General features: G+C 35.1%; 1 protein-coding gene across 1 annotated transcript in view; it reads right to left on the bottom strand.

The window, feature by feature from the left end:
• Window positions 1–5,716, bottom strand: part of LOC149222390 (beta-glucosidase 40-like) — a 67,068-nt gene extending 61,352 nt beyond the window's left edge. Inside the window, exons 1-9 of the mRNA XM_089385422.1 lie at window positions 5,360–5,716; window positions 5,213–5,279; window positions 5,078–5,136; window positions 4,917–4,992; window positions 4,738–4,809; window positions 4,568–4,655; window positions 4,145–4,403; window positions 3,860–3,975; window positions 3,528–3,751 (exon numbers count right to left, since the gene is read on the bottom strand). Coding sequence (XP_089241548.1) covers window positions 3,528–3,751; window positions 3,860–3,975; window positions 4,145–4,403; window positions 4,568–4,655; window positions 4,738–4,809; window positions 4,917–4,992; window positions 5,078–5,136; window positions 5,213–5,279; window positions 5,360–5,524 — 1,126 coding nt within the window. The 5' untranslated portion in view covers window positions 5,525–5,716. The remainder of the gene's footprint in view (window positions 1–3,527; window positions 3,752–3,859; window positions 3,976–4,144; window positions 4,404–4,567; window positions 4,656–4,737; window positions 4,810–4,916; window positions 4,993–5,077; window positions 5,137–5,212; window positions 5,280–5,359) is intronic.
• Window positions 5,717–22,891: the final 17,175 nt, after the last annotated feature.

Below are 22,891 nucleotides of genomic sequence, written 5' to 3'. Positions count from 1 at the left end.
CTCCCCATGCAAACACCCATCGTGAGGAATTTTAACTCTTTTATGTTGTTTTTGCTAAAATTATAATTTTAGATTCAAATAAACTTGTTATTTTTAATGAAAAATAGATTTAGCACATTTAAATATCTTTAAATTTTACCAATTCAAAATTATTTTTTAAACTTCAAGTTAAAAATTATAGTTCCCTTAATCTTATTTAAAAAATTCATAAAATATTTATAATACAACATACTCAAATCTTCACCATATATACACTTCTTGAACTCGATTTTACAAATATTTTTATCTTCTTTTTGGATACCTGTTGATAGAAGAAGGAAGAAGAGCGTTGATTTTAAAGGACCTCACAATTATTTTATGTGAAAATTGTTAATTAAAGAAAATACTAAATAATAGGGGCAATAAGTGCAGTTAGGGGTTATCATTTGTCTCGGTGGAAATGTAGAATTTTCTTATGCTCGGGCTATGGGATCACTTTCAAACAATCAAGCAGAAGCATATGCACTTGTTCAAGGATTACAAATAGAAAAATAATGTAATTTTAGCTCATTGATATTGTTCATGACTCTAAGATTCTTAGTCAACATATCATTGCTAATTCCCTCCCTCACGACAATAGACCGAAAAACATTTCAAAAAAGTCAAGGTTATTCTATCCATATTTCCCTTGGTAAAGGTATATCATGTGCTCAAGGAAAACAATCAAGTAGCAAATGAAATGGAAAACAAAGGGTTTCATATGACAATGGGTGAACTAAGGGTCACTTAGCAATTCTTGTTGTGCCTTGTTCCTTAACAATGATCACGAATTCATTTAGGTATTTTCCCTTAAGGGCCCAAGTTTCATATTATGAAAGAGATAAGTGATAAAGTCTAGGTTAGGTGTCGTGCACAAGGGAAAATACAAGGTTGTTTATATTGGATTACCTGGTCTATCAATCTTATTTACATTCAATGGGTCTAGGAAATGGTGTAGTTCAGGCCATATTGATGGTAGTGTGATGTCTGAGTGATGATCATACCATATCTTATCTACTTATGGGATCGATTCATTACATGTGTTCAAGGTGGCTTAAGGAAATATAATGTTGGTGGGAGGAATGACGACAATCATTATTTCTTACTTGCACTCTTTAGTCCCTTTAGGCAATTTCATGCTCGTTTGGTACACTGATGATATGGTATGGATTAACTAGTGGATTCATGACTTTTTACATCAAATGAAAATGAAGCACAGGTCAGTGGATAAGAAATTTGGGCATTGTGTGATGGCCCTTTGTCCCATCTCATTCATGTATTAGTAGGCAGAGTGGGGGAAGGTGACTTTGGCTTATGATTGGTTCTCACGAATTGGGAATTATATGTCGATTAGTTTGTATCTTCCACGCAACGAGGAGGTGTAGTACCTTGTCAAATCTATTAACAATATGTCATAGTTTGTATTTCCTATCTCCCAGATTAAATACAAATTTTGAAAGAACATTTGGCAACATGTTTCTTTCTCCTTTATTGTGTTTAGCTTTTGGGAAACATTCTCTAGGTCAAAAAGGCATACAAAGATAGGCATTCATAATTTCAAGCTCTTGGGAGTAAGCACTTAAAATTAAAAAGTTTGTTTCACTAGGGATTCTGATGCTCAACAATTTAGTGTCTCAAAGGAAGTCATTATGAACACTGGCATTTCAATTGCATTAGGTGTTGTTTCTTTCCCCATATATCTTAATTTTATTCTCCTTTCTGATAATTTGTGTATTTTCATAGCTATACACTTTAGTAGTTGTATGAATTTCTTGGTTTGCATGACATCTTATCCTCATAAAGATTCTTTATTCGGGGATCGAGGCCTCCCTTTTAGGAATCTACATCACAGTCTCACTAGTGGTGTGTTGGTTGTTGTATTATTATGTATTTCAATTGTTTTATCCAAACATTGATATACTACAAATAGGAGACCTTTTGTCATAGGAAGCAATAAGAGTAAAAGTCAAGCTTTTCAAGTGGTTGAGCAAACTTCCACTGGTTGTGGTAGCTTTTCAATGAAGAAGGAAGAGGGTTGTGGGTTTCAAACTGAACCTTAGCAAGACCAAATGCACAAACTGCACAAAGACATTTTTTCTCTTCAATTGAACTCAAATGGTATCTAGTCTTACTTCGTCTAAGGAAATTCTACTTGAGGATTGCACTATGATTAAGCAACCAAAAGATGAAAAGATTGTTCCTAACTTAAATGAACTAGCTTTGGATATGGGATTGAATCTTGGACAAGGTGTTCCTCCCGTTCTCTTTAATGTTTTAAGTAATGGAAGTTAAACCCCGTTATATTCGATGGGACATCTAGTATGAATTTGTGTCATAATGAGCCATACATTGTAGTAAGCTCTGGACATTATTATCACACTTGTTAGAAAAGGGGCGGGGCTCCAACGCACAGCTGAAAATTATTGCTTTTTGGGAGGTATTATTCTGTGCATACTAGTTATGTCTAAAGACATTGATTGTCTTTTGGGGTTCGAATGCGGTCATCAATTAGGTAATGGCAAGTAATGACTCTAAACAATGCATCAAATAATTAAATAAATTGTTTATGATCATAAATTTATAGGGTCGTATATATTTGTTATATTTATCGTTGGATAATTAATTTGTCAAAATTTAATAATGAACATTTGTGCATTTATATTCTATTAATTATTTTCAATTATATTTAAACCTCTTTACTCACAAAAGGTATAAAAACAAATTTGAAAAAGTTTCATTCTCACACATATATCTCACAATTTTGAAAAATTAAACAAATTTGAAAAAGTTTCGTGTGATATCTCACAAATAGTATAAAACAAATTTGAAAAAGTTTCATTCTCACACATATATCTCACAAATGGTATAAAACAAATTTGAAAAGTTAAACAAAATTTAAAAAGTTTCATTCTCACAAATGTATAAAACAAATTTGAAAAAGTTTCATTTTCACACATATATAGTGAGCAGAATGGTCTAGTAAACACTCTTTCTAAAGTGGACTAAAATATAATATATGTATATATATTTTGGAATGGTGGACATTGCTACTTGATAAGTTTATACTGATATGGGTGAAAAATAATATATATATATATATAGATATTGGAGTGGTGGACATTGCTACTGGATAAGCTTGCTTATACTGATATGTGACGCTGATATGGTCACCCAGCAAAATGGCTCTTAGGCATTTTTTTTTTGTTGCTATAAGCCGATTATGAATTAAATTCTTGGACAGGCTAGAAGCATTTTGAAGTCATCATATTACTGGTTAATGATATTGTTATGACTTAATCAACTTACTCTTATTTAATATAAATGCGGTTGTTTTTTCTTCTTGAAAAAAAATGGTCGTACGAATCTGATCATGAAAACCTATTACTTGTTAATAATATTGTTATGACTTATTTGACGATGACGAACAACTGTAAAGTTTTGAAAACGCGAAACTTGGAAAGAAAGTCAGAAAAGAACGGAAAGCGGAAGGTTCAATGATCGAAACTCACGGAGGGTAACAACGCCGGAGTCCGAGAGCGTATCGTTCAGAAGAACTGAGGTGAGGTCGGTCTTGTTGTTCCTCGCGTAATATGTGGTATAATGGTTAATGCCCACGAAATCCAGCGACCCTTTCACGCGATTCGACTCTTCTGATGAGAATAACGGCAGTCGGTTGCCCACTCTTTCTCTCATCGACGCCGGATAGTCTCCGAAAGCCAGCGGATCCATGAACCTGCAGACAGAGGAATATCACTCGTCTTGTATGTTCGTTGAGTGTAGATATTGATATAATGTATGATCTGTATGATGGATGATAAAGGTTAAATGTCATGACATGTACCATCCCAACTGGAAATCTTGGGCTCTCTGTGTAGCTGCAATATCTTCAGGGGAATCTGACATTGGCTCGTACCAGATCACATCCAAAGCCACACCAATTCTTCCGCCTTGCTTTGCCTGCAACAGTCATTAATTCCGAATTTGAAACATGTATGTATATAGAAAATTGAATGGATTTCATCACCGAACAGGAGTGTTAAAACCAGGGGCAACCAGTCCTTGACTAATGCCCTTGAAGAAAATAAATGGAATTGACAAGAAATGTGTAGATGAATATGCAATATACCTTATAGTTTGTCCTGTATATGTCCACAGTTTTGGCATGAGAAAGAAGCACATTGTGAGCAACGATATAGGGTTCGGTGGCGGAATTCCCGGCGGGACAAAAAAGGTGGAGCAGGATAGAGCATCGGCCGGCCGGTGCGGAGAGGCCTATGTCATAGCCTTGAATAGCGAACGTGTGAGGCTCGTTAAATGTCATCCAGTTCTTTACTCTGTCCCCAAATTTCTCGAAGCAGGTTTCTGCAAATTTTGCATAGTCCTCTCTGCTCCCAAGTTCAACCAACATAACATATTTAATTCAATCCATTACCTCGCCCGCTAAGGTAAAAGCTATGAATCTATTGTGCAAACTGATTTCAAGGTAAAAGCTATGAATCTATTGTGGAAACTGATTTCAGTTGTAATAGTTATGAGCAAAGATCTTTACATAATTTTAGAGCTTAGCCAGCCCTTATAGGCATCCTCTAGCGCTTGTGGAAGATCCCAGTGATACAGAGTCACATATGGCTCGATTCCTATAACTTTCTTGCAAGGGGTTAACTTGGATCTACAAATGATCTTAATTAATATATCAGGACTTTCAATTGATTCTCATACCGTTTTCCAAGAGCGCGTCTATGAACTTATTGTAATGATCGACCCCTGCTTGGTTCATATCTCCACTTCCATCTATATATACGCATTCATCTCTCAATTAAGGGTGCTTATAACATAAAAACACAATGATCAGCCAACGGACCTGAAAGAGAAAGATTGAGGGGTATTGATAATCTTACTGGGGAATATTCGGGACCAAGAGATGGAAAATCTGTAGGCATCCATCCCCAAATCCACCATAAGCTCCATATCTTCCTGCACAAAGTATTGACCGCAGGATTATACACAATACATACCTTGTAACCCAGGTTTATCAGGGTCAGGTCGCAGGGAGCCTTACCCTGTAGCGATGATATTGGTCGTCTGCAACGTCTGCGTCGCTGAAATCCAGTATACGCCCTGTAAAAGGAACGGTGTTCAGACCTTCAAGACTACATTGAAAACCATGTGTTGCCCTTGAAAGTAAAATCAGTACCAAATTTATGGGAGTATGTATCCCACACACTGGCTCCTCGCCCATCTTCTTTTACTGCTCCCTCGTACTGCAAAACAAAATAGCATTTAGCAATGCTTCAGAATCACAATTGTATTGCAACGCAGAGATGAAAAAAATGCCTTTTACCTGGAACGCTGCAGAGGCGGTGCCAAATACAAATCCAGGAGGAAAATCATTTCTTCTGAAATCCATTGTCGAGTTTGGACCACATTGGGCTTCCAATCTTAGCAGTGCAGCTAACCAAACAACGTTCACAGCAACGAATAACAGAGAAGTGCTCATCTTTGGCATCTGATATGTTGGGGTGAAGCAGCCTTAAAAATGTGTATTACAAGAATGAACGGATTGTGAATCAAATCCTGGAATAGTTTTCTCTCACAGTTTTGTCTCGCATGTGGACGCTCTCTTCCAAGACTTTTCAACCAAACTACGAGAGGCCCAAAATTTCTCCATCGAGTTTGTAAATCTCCAGCGATTTGATAATTACGCTTGATTGATATCGTTGAAATCCATCCATATCAAACATCACAAGCAAAGGAGTACTAATAATAAAATTAAATTTTATTTAATAATAATAATGACTTATTTTTAAAATTCTAGTGATTTTATTCTTAAAAAAACACATTTATAATTTTCCATATATATTTGGAATTCATGACTTAAGACCTTAGGAAGGTGGAGAGCTTACTCTTTGAACTTTATTATGACTTGAAACTTCATAAGAGTGAGGAGCCTACTCCTTGAGCCTAATCATAATAGGCAATTTGAAACCAGGTAGAGGGATAACCTCCCAATGTACCAACCACATGATCGTCCCACTACCGAGGGTCCCATTAGCCTAAATATTTTATTAATAATAATTTATTTTTAAGGTTGTAAGTAAGGGTAAACCAAGTGGTTGAGGTGAGCGGTTAACTCTCTCAACACCCGTGTTTGATTCCCCCAAATGACATGCTTAACCTGCACTGATTAGGCTAAAGGAGTAGGCAATCCCAATGAGTTTTCACTTGTTTGTGGTCAATACACAATGTTTGGGCTCTTGCTTAGTCATTGGATTTGACCATGTGGTCAATACACAATGTTTGGGCTCTTGCTTAGTCATTGGATTTGACCACTGGGATATTATCCCCTCCACCAAGTTTCAAATCCCATGGGGGTACACCATGGCCCATCACAGTAAGTTTGGAAGGATATATGTCTTGTTAGAGTCTGGGATCACGACTCCACTCCACCAGGTTTCAAATCCCATGGGGGTACACCATGGCCCGTCACAATAAGTTTGGAAGGATAGACGTCTCGTTAGAGTCTTGGATCCCGACTCCAATTTCCAATGGTCTTTGGACCCTAGGTTGAACTATGAGTTTTTTATATTTGTGGCTTGCAGGTTGTTGCATATATATGGGGAGGTTGCTAGTTCCCAATAGACCTTTAGATGGTTAAAAATTAATTTATTTTTAAGGCCACAATCAAGTCACATACTATATTGATGATGATGAAGATGATTGAAGTCCACTAAGACCAATATGGTTTATCCAACCTTAAGAAAGCAAGAGATTATTCAAATTTTTTAATATTTTTATGATAAAAAAGAAAGGAGAGAAGCATTCATAGGTCACCATAATTTTGTTGACTTAATAAGTTAAGAAGGTTGATAGTGTGGCAAAGATTTTGAAATTAGAAGCTTGCAATACAAAAGAAGGTGCTTTTAATCTTCAACCCTCTTGGTATTGAAAAGGGGATACTCTTTTGTCCCAATGTGTTTTAGGAATTGAACTAGTTTAGTTTTGAATCTCATGAGAATTAGTTCTTATTTGGCAATGTTCATTTTTCTTCTTAGCACTGGTGAGAATAGAAAATTAATTCTAGTTATCAAGTTTGGGGTCGATCATCTCCTTATAATACCTTAGGTTCATTTTTCCCTCTAACTCCTTATCCTCTCACAACTTATCCTTAAATTTAGAATAATAATATTTTTAATATTATCCTTATTCTTCAAGAATATATCCTCCTTTACCCCTCAATAGTCTAACCGAAATTAGATATCCTTATACCATTCTAGCTTGTCAAGCCTGAGGTGGAGTTTTGGCTAGAGTTAAAAACAATTTTGAGGAACCAAATCTACCCTAAACTAAATATCTTCTTGCGCAACCTATTGACCACATGATGATTATAAACACTACATATCTTGTAACTGAGGTTTATCTGGATCAGGTAGCAGTGCAACATGGACTACCCTATAGCGATGATTTTGATTGTTGTTGAAATCCAGTTTATCCCCTGTAAAAGGAATCATGATTTTGATCATTAGTGTTGTTGAAATCAAGTGTACCCACTATAAAAGGAATCATTCTGATGAAGGCATGAGTGAAAGAAAGAAAACATAGATGAAACAAAACTACACATGGATGCAAAAATGGAATATCTACCTCAATGCCTGTCCCACAAATAGTAAGGAGCTAAAAATTTTGTTATGGAGAAAAACTTCGGATGAAGGCATGAGTGAAAGAAAGAAAACATAGATGAAACAAAACTACACATGGATGCAAAAATGGAATATCTACCTCAATGCCTGTCCCACAAATGGTAAGGAGTTAGCATTTTGTTATGGAGAAAAACTTCGGATGAAGGCATGAGTGAAAGAGAGAAAACATGGATGAAACAAAACTACACATGAATGCAAAAATGTAATATTTACCTCAATGCATGTTCCACAAATAGTAAGGAGCTAAAGAATTTTGTTATGGAGAAATTTCGTAAACTGTTATGGGGAAAAGAGTTGGGTAGAAAGAAGAAGTACTACATTGAGGAATTCACCCTACATGTGATCTACAACAAAAAGAGTTCATTGGAGCTAGTATTTTGTGGAGGGCAAAGGTTCTTATTGCTCAATTAAAAACCAACTCGCATCAACTTCAGTGTGAAACATGACAATGGAAAAGGCCTAAAGAAGCTTGGGAAGAATAGGTGTGTACATTTTGCACGAAAAAACATTTCATTTTGGAATGTGATGCATTCAAAGGCAAAATGTAGGGAACTAATGATCCCCTAAACTAGGAATATGTTAGCATCCGTTTCTTGACATTGGAAGACGAGCTCTTAGCAAAGCAGAAGCAGTTTTACGGCATACTCCAAGGCGATGCATCCAATAAGTTACACTTGAACCTTTTACAACTAATAATAAATTTAATTTAATAAATAATAATAATAATAATAATAATAATAATATATTTTTAAATTTAATATCAAATGAGGTGTAGTAATATAAGTTAAATTGATGTTGGTAAACCTGTTAAGACTTCCATTCATGATCAAAAATAAAAATAGTTATTTTATAATATATTTAAAGTTGCTAAAATTTTAAAAAACCTTAAAATTGATTTTTTTTAATGATTATTATTAATTAAAAAAATAATAATATTTCATTGTACTATTATAATAGAATGGTGCATCAATAATTTTTTATCAAATAATAATAATAATAATTTATTTTTAAAGTTATGATCAACTCAAATATTATATTATATTGATACTTTTTTCATTTAACAGAGTTTATTCAATAAAGATTTTATTGTGTATATATATTTTTAAGTTATAGTATATTTGTTTTATGTTGGAGGGTTTTTTTGGCATATTTTCCTTTTTAATTTGTTTAAAATTTAACAAGGACTTTTTGGAATGACATGTTTGAGTTGTAAATTCTCCACAGTTTGAGAATCCCCATGTTGTTCAACGTGTTGAATCCATATTATAGTCAAAAACTCATTATAAGCAACAAAAAATCAAATTTGATTAAAAAAATTGTCCGACTCCAATAAAAAACTTCAAATATAACATGTTTAAACAACACCTATTTTTATAATTTAATACAATAAAAATGTAAAATGTCTTTTATAGAAAATATAAAGATGATAATATTTTTTATATAGAATTTACTCATGATATTTGAAAAATCTTGATAACCAAAAGTATATTTTTTTGGCTCTTCTCATTCTATCCATAAATACTATAAAGTTGTCTGCTTGTTGTAGCTCAATGAAGTTGGACGTGATGAAAATGTAGTCCTACCAAGGTCACCAAAAAAAACTACAAAGTTGATGAAGTATTTGCACATGATCTTTGAGAAATATTAATAATGGAAAATTTATTTTAGCGATGAAGATATATAGCCTCTTTAACATTTAATATAAACAATTTCATATATATGTATATATATTATTTTAAAGAGTAAACAATTAGGAAAATTTATATCTTATTTTATGATATATTTCATATTAAAAAAACTAATATAATTATATAAATTAAATAAATGTTGATAAACAAATTCATAATAATTATCAAAACACTTACTTTATCATATATCTCAAATTGTTAAAATAAATAAATAAATCATAAATAATTATTATTATTATTATTATTATTATTAATGATAAAAATAATCAATATATAAATTATACATATATATATTTTAAAAATCATGTAACAAGATTATCTATAAAGATTTGCCTCCACTTTATTATTAGATTCTTAATTTGTATATCAAATTTGCTACAATACTATTTCTTATTAATACCACATGCCCAAAAAACCATAACTCATTTTACACAACAATTGTCCATATGACATTTTTTTGAATTAATGAATTTGATTAAAAGAGTAAAAATGACATAACTATTGTGAAGATAAATCTAAACCTTTAATTTGTGCATGCTACTACTAATATTCTAGAATATTTCTTGGGGATTAAATCCCTACCATCCACCTAATAATTAGTGATAATTAAATTAAAATTGTGGAAGTCTTATTCCAAAATAGGAACTCCTATCTCCCTAATTAAGTAAATTATCATTTTATTTTGAATTATCGTTATTATTGAGTCAACCAATTGAGTGTATTCAAGAGATCAACATTGTAGTCAAGTCAACTAGTTGAGTGGTATTCAAGAGATCAAGATGGCTACTTCAACCAATTGAGCTATAACTCTTTTAGAATTTTAATTTAATTATCAATAATTATTAATGGATGGTAGGGATTTTATCTCTAAAGAATATTATGGAATATTCATAATAGTATACACATAAAAGTTTGATATTTATTTCCAAATAGTTATGTCCCTTTTACTCTTTTAATTAAATTGATTAATTAAAAAAATGTCATATTAACAAATATAATTTGAAGTGGTTATGTTTTTTTGGCATGTGGTATTAATAAACCATAATATTAACCACTTTGTTAGAAATTAATTAAAAAAGCAATGAAACACATAAAATGTCGTGGAAACACATAAAAAACAAGAGAGACACTCACCCAATTTGGGCTACATCCACGGAGAAACAGCTAGTCCTAGCAAAATGAAGAGATACAACCCACAACAAATCTATTGTAATTTCCTCTCGCTCTTCCTTTATATTATTGAGCAAAATGAAGAGATACAACCTACAATAAATCTGTTGTAATTTCCTCTTAGCTCTAGCACAATCTCCTCTCTCTTTCTTTCACAAATAATAATTCAAAACCATTATACAATACCTTCATATAAACTAAGGGTTGCCTTTGGCAAAAACCTTGAATTAACATGATTTCCTTCATATAAACTAAGGGTTGCCTTTTAGGGAAAAAAACCTTAAATTAACATGATTTCTATCCTCAGATATTTTGCTAATGAAAGGTCTAGATTGACTACAAAATTACAACATTTTATAAGGCATTTTTTCATCTCTTTTTTTTCTTCTACGGGTAGCGTTGTCGCACTTTTAAGAACTGTGATCCAAATATTATGAGGCTCCACACCTAGTACACATGGTATTGTAATAAAGCCAATTTAAATATTAAGATTCTCCATGGTAAAGTTGGGGTAAATATCCATAGTTAAGAATGTTGTTCCATGTTTTTTTCAATGTATATATGTTTAATTATATATTAATTCTTTTTATAACTAGCCCAACCCTATTAATTTAAAAAGAATTAATATATAAGTCAAACATATATACATTTAAAGAATCCTGTAATAAGATTTGTAAATATAGAGACTGGCCCACATTTTACCATTGAGATTCTTAACTTGTAAATAAGATTTGTTACCATATCATGGTTTATCAATACCAGTTGCTCAAAAAATCATAACTCATTGTATAGTCAAAGTATTTTATATATATTTAAATTTAATATAATTTTATTAAAAAATCATCTATAATTTATAAATAATGTTATCATTTAATAAAGTTTTTTCTCAAAACCTATTCCAAACTAGACACATCTATTCATGTAATGAAAAAGAAAATTCAATATATGCTTATATATATATATATATATATATATATATATATATATATATAATATATATATTGCTTGAAAATATTATGACTAAGTTAAATTGTGCATGCACACACACACACATATATTAAAATCCAAACTATATCAATATGGACCTTTGGAAAAGGTGAAAAATTATTTGGTGAATTTTATTTTTATGCTCAATAAAATAAAATAAAAAACATTCATAAATCACATGAGTTTTGATAAGTTAAAATGTTAGGAAATTTGATTTTGTAACAAATATTTTGAATTGAGATCCAATGTGAAAGTAAATAGACCATTTTAAGAGAAAGTGATTTTCTTTTTACCAATAACATATTATGGATTATAGCTCACAGGGCTTTGGATTGATGGTGAATGGGTGTGTTGTTAACGCACTCCTTGTGATAGGTCACTGGTTCAAATCCTTCGTGGGTACGTAGGTTAGCCTTAACTAGAAGCAAAAAAAAACATATTATGGATTATCTTACCCGTTGTCAATACGAAATTCATGGGACTTTATGCTTATCTTAGCATATTTATTTTCTTCTTTATTCTAATTAAAAAAGAAAATATGTTTAATCTTCTATATTAGGGTTATTATTTCCTTGTATTATCTTAATGTTCTCTTATCTTATATTTCCTTATGGCACTACAACTTCTCTTTGAACTTAAATTCCATTATATTTTTTCAAATTGTCATCATTCTACAAAGTGAAACTTTCTTTGATATCCCAATGATTTAGCCCGGGCTTGATATCTTTATGCCACCCACTTGTGGTTTTGAATGAAATATTGAAGAAAACTTAAGAAACCTTTTGTTTTATATGTCATTTATCTTGTTATTGTACAATAAGTACATGGTCTTTGCCATGTTTCAAATGGGGGGTATGATAAGCATATTTCTTTTAATTTTAAGATTATCAATTATAAAACACTTAGATTTTCTAAATATTTTTTTTACGATTATGTAGAGATGTCATATCCCAAACTCCGTAACCATATAAGATAATATGAGATGAGTGACTAAAAAATGATTATATTTTTATCTCAAAGTCAAAGATTCATTGATTTATGTTTTTTTTTAAGTCCATAATAACATTTCCACCCTCCATTTATCCTTTCTCACTGTTGTAGTTCTAGTTAAGCTTGTGATGAAGATTGATTTTGAGATATTTGTAGGACGCCACTTACTCCAAGTTGTTACTATCATACATGAAATTAGCATAAGTGATCCTTTTGAATTTGATTACCATAACCTTTGTTTTGTTAGTGTTAACTTTTATACCCATACTCAAGCAAAAATTCTTGAGTATGTTTAGCTACTTGTTCAGATCATATGGATTTCTTGTTATAAGAAAAAAAATTATTAGCATAAGGAATAAGCCATGATGACTATTCTAAATGGATTACAAGCCATGATGCTAAGCATATGGCTTATTCCTTAGCATATCTCCTTAGCATATTATTTCGATAATCCATCCATCCTAGAAATAAGTATTCATTACTCCAAACTAAATAGTGCATATGATGGGATAAAGCATAACATTCACAATGAAATAGCTTGCGATTGTTTATCTTTAAAGGGAGAGAGATGGAAACTATATGCATTCACAAAAATTTATTATAAGAGGCTAACATAATGAACTTTCAACATAAAGAAAGAAACCTAGAGGTCCAAAATCATAACCCTGGAAAATGAAGCACCAAAATTTTTGTGGGCCCCGAGGTGGTTATTTGGTATCAACTTCTTAGGGGTGAAACGTTTGCATAAAATGATTATTTGAGGTGCACAATAGTCTACTAGAAATAACTATCCAAGTATTACAACTTTTGGTTGGGGCTAGGGTATTCCATGGAAATTGATAACCCCTTGAATGGCCAAAAAACATCATTTAGGGCCTCAAAATGGTCTCAAAAGTTTTGGACCTAAAAATCCATAGAAAAACACCTAGAAGATAATTGGGTTAGTGGAAGAGGTGGGTGGCCATGGATATCCACCTAGCCAATTAGTGCTCCCCCACTAGGAAGAAATGGTCTCCATTGCATCAAATTCCCTAATCAAATGGGGAAAATTCTACTAAGTTTAGCTCCTGGTGAGCCACTTTCCTTGGTGAAGACGTTATCCTTATTTAACAACTCGATAGATATGTATATTCTATTGGTGGTTATCCCTCATCTTGGTGCCCATGATCCAATCCATTTTGGCCTGTTCAATGTAGTAAATATTCAATTTTGTAATTCCTTGGCTACCTACCAATTGTCCATTAGAGGTGGAAAATATGGTCAAAGTAGCTCCAAATTAAATATTGGTGCAAGCCAAGAACAAGGAAAATTCTCAATTCAAAATCATTTTCACCCAAAACCTTTGTGATTGTGTAAGACCCATTTTAGAGTGATATGAGCTTCCTATGGTGGATTGTGAGGCATTATTTCTATAAATGCAACCACACCTTATCACCAACTTGCAACTTGCGCTAAAATTGATGTTTCTAATGTTGTTTCTTATACTTGCCATTTGATTTCTATAAAATATCATGAACCTATTGTTGGAGTTGTTGGTTGCATTCCACAAAATTTTCCACTTTATTTGATCTCAGATTGAGCATGAGAGGACTACCAGTGAAAATTAAATGGGAAGCGCTATGTTAATTAGGGAAAATGGATGGTACCTCAAGAACACCTTAAAATAACTATGGATAATAGAGCTTATGAGGGATCTATTATAGCTATGTTGAACATATGGAATGTTTTCAACCCATGTACGTGGATGATTGGAGTTGTACATGCAAAACATATGCGCAATTATCATATTGACCACTTCTATTTGTCAATTTGTTTAAGGATGAACGAAAGTCAATTTGGTTAGCTTGGTGTTTGTAATTGCACACTCCCATCCCTTGATCTTACTTTGGACAGTGGAAGGTGTTACCTATTTGCTTTAACCCGACCCCCAAGTTCTTGTTATGAGGATGGGGTTATAAAATTCCACTTCGCTCGAAGATGCCTGATAACATATAATCTTCAGTATTGTTCTCTGAACTACTGAAATGGATGATGATTTGGATCAAGTCAAATAACCATTTCAGCTCTATTCTCACTCAATACATGCACGAACACCCCCAACAACACAAGGCTTTAGACCACTAATGCTCAATAGTTTGTAGATTTAATGGATAGATGGAGAATACTGACTATACCAGCAGATTGCATACATGAACATATGTGAATGGCTAGCTACAGGCAGCAAATGAGCTTACTGACTGTACTGGCAGATGCATATATAATAACACATATAAATGGCTAGCTACAGGCAGCAAAGAAGCTTGCAAATCTAATATATCAAAGCAGAGATAAGATGATAGTTATCTGGCCTTAAACACAAAGAAAACATGAACAAATTGTTCAAGTGCAAGCATAGAACAGAAGAGAAATGGACATTGAACATATAACAGCAAAATAAGCTTGTGTTACAAAAGAATGCAGATGAGAAGCTTGAAGGAACAGAAGAGGAATAATCTCCAAAAGTTGAACCCCTATTACATCTTACTTTCAGCTATTTATAGCCTTTACAATGATACTCAACCTTCTAAGGCTTGAGAGGTCTTAATCGATCACTCTGTCTTGTTTAACTGTTTGATTCCTTGAAGGAAAGCATGGCTTGGAGGTTTTTCCCCTCATGACAGAGGAATAATCACCTTCAGATATTTTGGATAGGCTGATGCGTTTTCTGAGAGTTTTCCTGTGCTAGAGATGCTCCATCATGTTTGTTGGTGTGGCTATTGCGTTGTCTGTGTTGTTGATGCTCCCTAATCTTGTTTGATTCGGGTTGCAGTGTGCTATGGCCCTTCCAATGCTTTAACAATGCATGCTTCTGTTATAACAGAACAACGCTGCCCCTGAGGTGGACCTCTATTGAAAACAATGTATACTTTTGTTTTAAACAGAAACACTGCCATCACTGCTAAATCCCGCCTTCGCTGTCCTTTCGGACTTCAAAGGTCTTCAACACTGGTTTATTCTTCTCTTGGGTCCGCCCTTGTCGCCATCAAAATTCGCAAAAGCCTGCTCCTGTGTGTTTTCCTTGTATTTGGAAATCCACGAAAAACACTGAAAAACACGTGAAATCGACTTTGGCAGACCTGAAACAGTATATATTTTAACTCTGAAACCCTTTTGGGTCCGGGCTGTATCGCTATCGGCGCTGCCAAGTTCCCTTTTGTTATTTCGTTATAACAACAAAAATACACAAAACACTAAAATATGGCATTCCCCAGACCTGAAATATTATATAATATCATTTATAACCCCGTCGGGTCCGGTTATCAGGTCGTTGTCACATATATGTAAAGGCCCCGCCCCTTGGTCAACGCCGATGCGATATTGCGATGCGATCTGATCGCAATTTCATATCGCTCCTGCCTCGGGCCGTTTGTAAGCACTCTATACTATCTTCGATAGCGATTTCCGATCGCAATCGTCGTTTCCCTTAGGCCCACGCCAATTTCCGTCGATTGCATATGCCGATGCGACCTGCCTATCAGATCTGGACTGTTGATCGCCAAGATCTTACGACTACTGTGCTTTGACTGTTTTAAGCCTGCGCTTTTGGTTTTTCACGATTTTCAAGCGTTTTTTTCTTCTCGCTAGTGTATTTCCGCCCTTCCAAGGGCTCTCCTCTTGCGCTGTTTTTGACCTTGGGGTGATTTTGAGCAGATGCTGAAGATTTCAAGAGCATTTAAATCATCCCTTGGGATGATTTTAAGAAAATTTGGAAATTTTTAAGAGCATATATGGATCCAATTTTGGGCCTTTTGCTAGCGAGGCTAACACTGGCTCCTTCTAGGGATGAAATCCTCCCTATGAGGTTTCAAGAACTACAGATCAATGCCTTTATTGTAAAACAAGATCAAATCTTCCTCCTAGTGTTGCATTGGGCATGGAGTCTATTTAGCATGAAATAAAAACTCGAAAACAACATATTTACAATACCAAGGCTTGAAAGTCTTAACTAAAATAAAGTTCGAAGAACAGCCCATTGAATGGGCCATCAAAAACATCTCCTCCTTCCTTTGATGCATTCCTTTTGAGAAAACAACCATTAAACTGAAAATTGACCCTTTTTACCTTTCTATGAAAGGTTTCTTTGTCTTGGTCAATGTGCATATTGGCAAATTCATCAAAGACTTGCAAAAGCCTATTGATTTGATCCTTTACTTCAAAAACTTTCCAGCATTCAATATTATCAGGCAAAGATGGTCTATATTTCACCTCATCTCTGTATGCTTTCAGCCTTGGATGTTTTGCTTGGAAGGTTTTGTACACCTGCTGAATGATAAGGTTTACTTCATACTCTGTTGTGTCATTTGTGACCTGAAAAGTTAATATGAAGGATGAATCAATGCATTCTTGTGTGGGGGACACAAGGACTTCACCTATTCCTGCAACTTCCTTAGAGCAAGCCCCATCAAAGAACATGTCCCAAATCTATGAGCCTTCTTCCTCTGTGATCTGGCAAACTGGTTTTTTAAGCTACATAGAGGCCAACTGATAAGGCTTGGTAATGTCAAGACCGAGCTTATCCATGACAGCCTTGGGCATTGGATTATGGCTGGCTCCAGTGTCCAGAAGACAATTATGAAGGATTTCATCATGAATAGACAGAGAAACATAGAATGATGGGGAGTTGTCTTCACAATTTTCAATGATTGGGCTGAGAATAACAGTTGGTTGGTCATCTTGCAGATTTACATAGTCAGTGGAGGCTTGGATTGCTTTAGGCTCAAGATCCTCAAGGATGGATGCTTTGAAGGACTCATTCTTCACTAGTTCAATCAGAGGCATAGGTATTCTTGGCTTCTAAATTTCTGATTGAAAACTGAAAGAAGAAGGGGACTTGTTAAGGCCTCTTACCTCTATGGCTGGAGCTTTGAGGATGATAGGATCAACTCCTGGTTGCTTCTGCTTATTGGATTGTTGTTTTGCAGGGACAACAGCTTTATGAACAGGAGTTTCTTTGACATTATTCATCATAGACCTCAGATTATATTGGTGTTGATCTACAGTTTGTAGAACAACTGCACCATCCCATTCTTGGCTGATCTGGTCATTGAATAACGACTTCTCATAGGCAACTTTGGTTAAAAAAGTGGCACCGCCTTTGTCTTCCATACAATGGATCTCATCATCTTCTTCCAACTACTCTTCTTCCATGACTGCATTCTGAAAAGGGACCTTCACCCTTTGGTCTTCCTTGGCCTCTTTGCTTCTTTGCAAAATTTGCAACTGCTCATTAGGTCTTCTATATGGATTTGGATTTGGAGGAGCAAAGGTGTTAGGAACTCTTCCCTTCCCAGAATGCTACTCAACCTTTAATTTGGAAACTTCAGAGGCTAATGACTCTATCATCTTGGCCATTTTATCAATCTTGGGATTTGAAGATGATGAAGGCTCGCCCCTCTATCTCCTTCTATCAGCATTACCTTTGAGCTTTTTTGCAGCCATAATGTTTGATTCTACGTCCAGGGATGCATCTTGCATATCAGCCAAGGAAGCACATCGCCTCTCCCTCAACAATAAATAGAAGTCAAAATCAAAGGCACTGGCATAGATGAGTCTAGCAGAAGTAGTGGTGGGTTTTACTTCAGTTGGTATCTTGTTGTACATGCGGTTAAATCTCTTATTAAAATCAGATAGCAGCTCACCATTTTCCGTCTGTAAGTTTCCAAACTCAGTGTGGTAGTAAAGGAGATCCTTCTTATCCCCCCAATGCTTTAGGAATGCATCATCTAAGGCCTCAATATGTGTTATAGATGCTGGGGTCAGTTCCCTGAACCATTTTCTAGCCTCTCTGTCTAGGCTTTGGACAAATACTCTCATCCAGACATCATCTTCACTAATGTCCGGGTTATCAGCATAGCTATAGAATGACTCAAGATGTTCTTCAGCTGAAACACCTTCTGTCCCAGTGAAATTAGGCATATACTTCTGATACTCTCTAATAGGCATAACATTCAAAGGAGTGGGCAATATTAGAGGTCCATACCTAGCAACTATGATTCTCCACATTTTGGTAAGGTGCTTGTGGACCTGCCATAGCAGTAGTGGCTAAAAGAGTATTGGCAGTCTGAATGATGGAGGGTTGAGGAGTGACTGATAGGACTAAAGGAGTATGATGGATAGGAGGTGAGGTTTCCTTTGAGCATACAACAAAAGGAAAACCTAAAGAATAAGGAGCTTTATGAATCTCTAAGAGTTTTTCTTCACTGCTAGTATTAGAAGCTATACTCTCAACATGTATTTGTTCTATTACAGGCCTTTCCTGAAGAGATATAGGAGATTGTTTAGGTTTACCTAAACCTGATGCTCCTTTTTGTAATAAAATTCTTTCTTTGATAATATTTTTAGGGTCAGGTACTGGGTCAGCTTGTGACTTTTGAGGATTTCTCTAAGTATGCCTCACAAACTGAGCCAGAACCATGAAGTGGAGTCGCCAAAAGGTTCGGCCTCTAGTAGAGTCGCCAGATAGATGATTACAACCAAAAGAGTGCCCAGACTTTGTCTATCTTCAAAGCTGGATCTATGTCGTTTCCCAAGGAATTTGAGCTTCAGTTTCCTCTCCCTGGCAACGGCACCAATTATGTTATCACTCCAGGAAACTCTCGTAGGTTGCAGTTCAAAGATGCCTAGTAACATATAATCTTCACTATTGTTCTCTGAACTACTAGAATGGATGATGATTTGGATCAAGTCAAATAACCATTTTAGCTCTATTCTCACTCAAGACATGCATGAACACCCCCAACAACACAAGTCTTTAGACCATTAATGCTCAATAGTTTGTAGATTTAATGGGTAGATGGAGAATACTAACTATACCAGCAGATTGCGTACATGAACATATGTGAATGGCTAGCTACAGGCAGCAAATGAGCTTACTGACTGTACTGGCATATGCATATATAATAACATATATAAATGGCTAGCTACAGGCAGCAAAGAAGCTTTCAAATCTAATATATCAAAGTAGAGATAAGATGACAGTTATCTAGCCTTAAACACAAAGAAAACCTAAACAAATTGTTCGAGTGCAAGCATAGAACAGAAGAGAAATGGACATTGAACATATAACAGCAAAAGAAGCTTGTGTTACTAAAGAATACAGATGAGAATCTTGAAAGAACAGAAGAGGAATAATCTCCAAAATTTGAACCCCTATTACATCTTACTTTCAACTATTTATAGCCTATACAATGATACTCAGCCTTCTAAGGCTTGAGAGGTCTTAATCGATCACTCTGTCTTGTTTAACTATTTGATTCCTTGAAGGCAAGCATGGCTTGGAGGTTTTTCCACTTATGATAGAGGAATAACCGCCTTTAGATATTTTGGATAGGTTGTTGCGCTGTCCGGGAGTTTTCCTGTGCCAGAGATGCTCCATCATGTTTGTTGGTGTGGCTGTTGCGCTGTCTGTGCTGTTGATGCTCCATGATCTTATTTGATTCGGGTTGCAGTGTGCTATGGCCCTTCCAATGCTTTAACAATGCATGCTTATGTTATAACAGAACAACGCTACCCCTGTGGTGGACCTCTGTTGAAAACAATGTATATTTCTATTTTAAACAGAAACACAACCATCACTGCTAAATCTCTTCTTCTTTGTCCTTTCGGACTTCAAAGGTCTTCAACACTGGTTTATTCTTCTCTTGGGTCCGCCCTTGTCGCCATCGCAATTCGCAAAAGCCTGCTCCTGTGTGTTTCCTTGTATTTGGAAATCTGCGAAAAAGACTGAAAAACACGTGTAATCGGCTTTGGTGGACCTGAAACAGTATATATTTTAACTCTGAAACCCTTTCGGGTCTGGGCTGTACCGCTATCAGCGCTGCCAAGTTCCCTTTTTTTATTTTTCTATAACAACTAAAATACACGAAAACACTAAAATATGGCATTCCCCGGACCTGAAATATTATATAATATCATTTATAACCCGTCGGGTCTGGTTATTGGGTCGCTGTCACATATATGTAAAGGCCCCGCCCCTTGGTCAGTGCCAATGCGATATTGCGATGCAATCTGATCGCAATCGCATATCGCTCCTGCCCCGGGCCGTTTGTAAGCACTCCATACTATCTCCGATAGTGATTTCCGATCGCAATCACCGTTTCCCTTGGGCCTGCGCCGATTTCCACCGATTGCCTGTGCCGATGTGACCCGCCGATCAGATCTGGACCGTTGATCGGCCAGATCTGACGGCTACTGTGCTTTGACTGTTTTAAGCCTGCGCTTTTGGTTTTTCACGATTTTCAAGCATTTTTTGCTTCCCACTAGTGTATTTCTGCCCTTCCAAGGGCTCTCCTCTTGCGTTGTTTTTGATCTTAGGGTGATTTTGAGCAGATGCTGAAGATTTCAAGAGCATTCAAATCATCCCTTGGGATGATTTTAAGAAAATTTGGAAATTTTTAAGAGCATATATGGATCCAACTATAGGGTCACAATATGGATCCAAATATAGCCTCAACTATAGGGTCACAATATAACAAAGGGGTGGGCCTAAACCACCAATTTTTGGGTGTCATGATCCCAAGCCTAAATCCCTAATCCTTGACTAAAGCATGTTAACTAGCTTAGGTACATGTCTAGCCGTAGATTCATTCATGATCCTTAGAAATTGAATGAAAGCACATAAACACACAATTCCTCACATCCATATTAATAATAATAATAAACAACATATTATTAACATTCATTAGATCATGAACATAAAAAATAACATTCTAGTCATGATCATAACAATGAGCCTCACAACTCAAGAATTCCTTTACATTTATACATACACAAGATCTTGCTCCATTTACAATATAACAAGAATCTGCATAGTCCATAGGACAACATGCAAAAGTAATTTACACTTATCTGTGTGTTTAAAGATAACATGCAACTGAAGGAGGGACTTCACCTCTCCACCCAACCATAGGCTAGATACACTAAAACCTTTCTTACAGTTGACCACCACAAGCCAAATCCATAGTTTGGGGGAATGCTTACTTAATATACTTCACACCAATAGTTTAAATAAGCACTCCGAGATGGAGTTCATTGTCCATATGGTTTATCAAAAATCCTCAGATAGTAAGCACCACAATAACTCACTTACTCTGTTGAGTCCATTCACATGACTTCATCTAATGTCCAAATGGGGTATTGCTTAGTCCATGAGATTGAATCCACTGTCTAGGTGGTTTATCAGTCATATTTTCATAGAAAGCACCATATGGGTTTGCAGTCCACTCTTTAAGTGGTTAACAACTCTCTAACAAGCACCACAATGACTTAGATTTCCTTACCTAAGTGGTTTATCAACTATACAACAAGCACCACAGTGATTCATTCATCCACTAAGCCTCCCACTTATGACACATGCATAAACACACATAGTCTAGTGGCCTTAAACATAAAACATAGGGATTAACACCCAATATTTACAAAGCACAAGGATCATTAGTTTGTTCCACAACTACCTTGGCTTTCTTCTCGTGCTCCATAGATCCCATGCCATTAGCTCCATTCTTGGATACTTCACAGAGAATTAGTTGACCAATTAAGAAGTAGCAAGGGATATGAATCTAGAAGAAGAATCTACACACTTCTTTGATGTGCGTAATATATGTTCCTTTGTGTTCCTTTGTTTTTTAGGAAAGATGTGATCTCTCTTAGTTTCTCAGTATAATTTGAACTTTTCTCCTTTCACCATCTACCTTCTCAATCTATTTACGCTTGGCATTTCTTTTATTTTTCTCAAGAGTCACTCCACTACTCTACATTCAAGGAGAGATGGGCACTATCCTGCATCCTGATCGCTCCATTCTAGTATCATAACTTCTATTAGGTGGTGGAATCCTAATTGGTTCATAACTTAATCCATTCGTAACTTCCAAGATAGTTTCTTGGGTTCTTAAAACAAGCAAGCTCTTGCTTCCCTCAAAGTTATGGTTCAATGTCGGCTTCTCCTTAGCTAGTTAATTAATGTTTACATTTATTTCTGAGTTTATAGTTCAAATTATCAAGCCAATTGTGACTCTTACACTAGTAGTACATGATTGTGTAAACAAAACATGGGGCAGAAATAAGAGCAGTTGCAAACCCCACCCCCTTAAATGAATGTCGTCCTCGATGTTCTATTAATAAAAAACAAAATAAATTTTGAGCTTGATATTTCCAACTCTTACATTCATTTATACATTAAAAATATGGGTAGAGCATTCTTATTTGATATGCCATCTCCTAGGTTTCTTCATCTAGTCTAATGTGCTTCCATTGCTCCTTAGGCTAGAGAACTAGGAAATCTGCAGGGTACTCCCAGGAATTAAT

This window comes from Pinus tabuliformis, chromosome Q, assembly GCF_031772625.1.
Source record: "Pinus tabuliformis cultivar Carrire ecotype Pingquan chromosome Q, CPIR1, whole genome shotgun sequence".
NCBI classification, from domain to species: Eukaryota; Viridiplantae; Streptophyta; class Pinopsida; order Pinales; family Pinaceae; genus Pinus; species Pinus tabuliformis.
The sequence above is the reverse complement of the archived record's forward strand: the minus strand, read 5'-3'. Positions and strand labels throughout refer to the sequence as shown.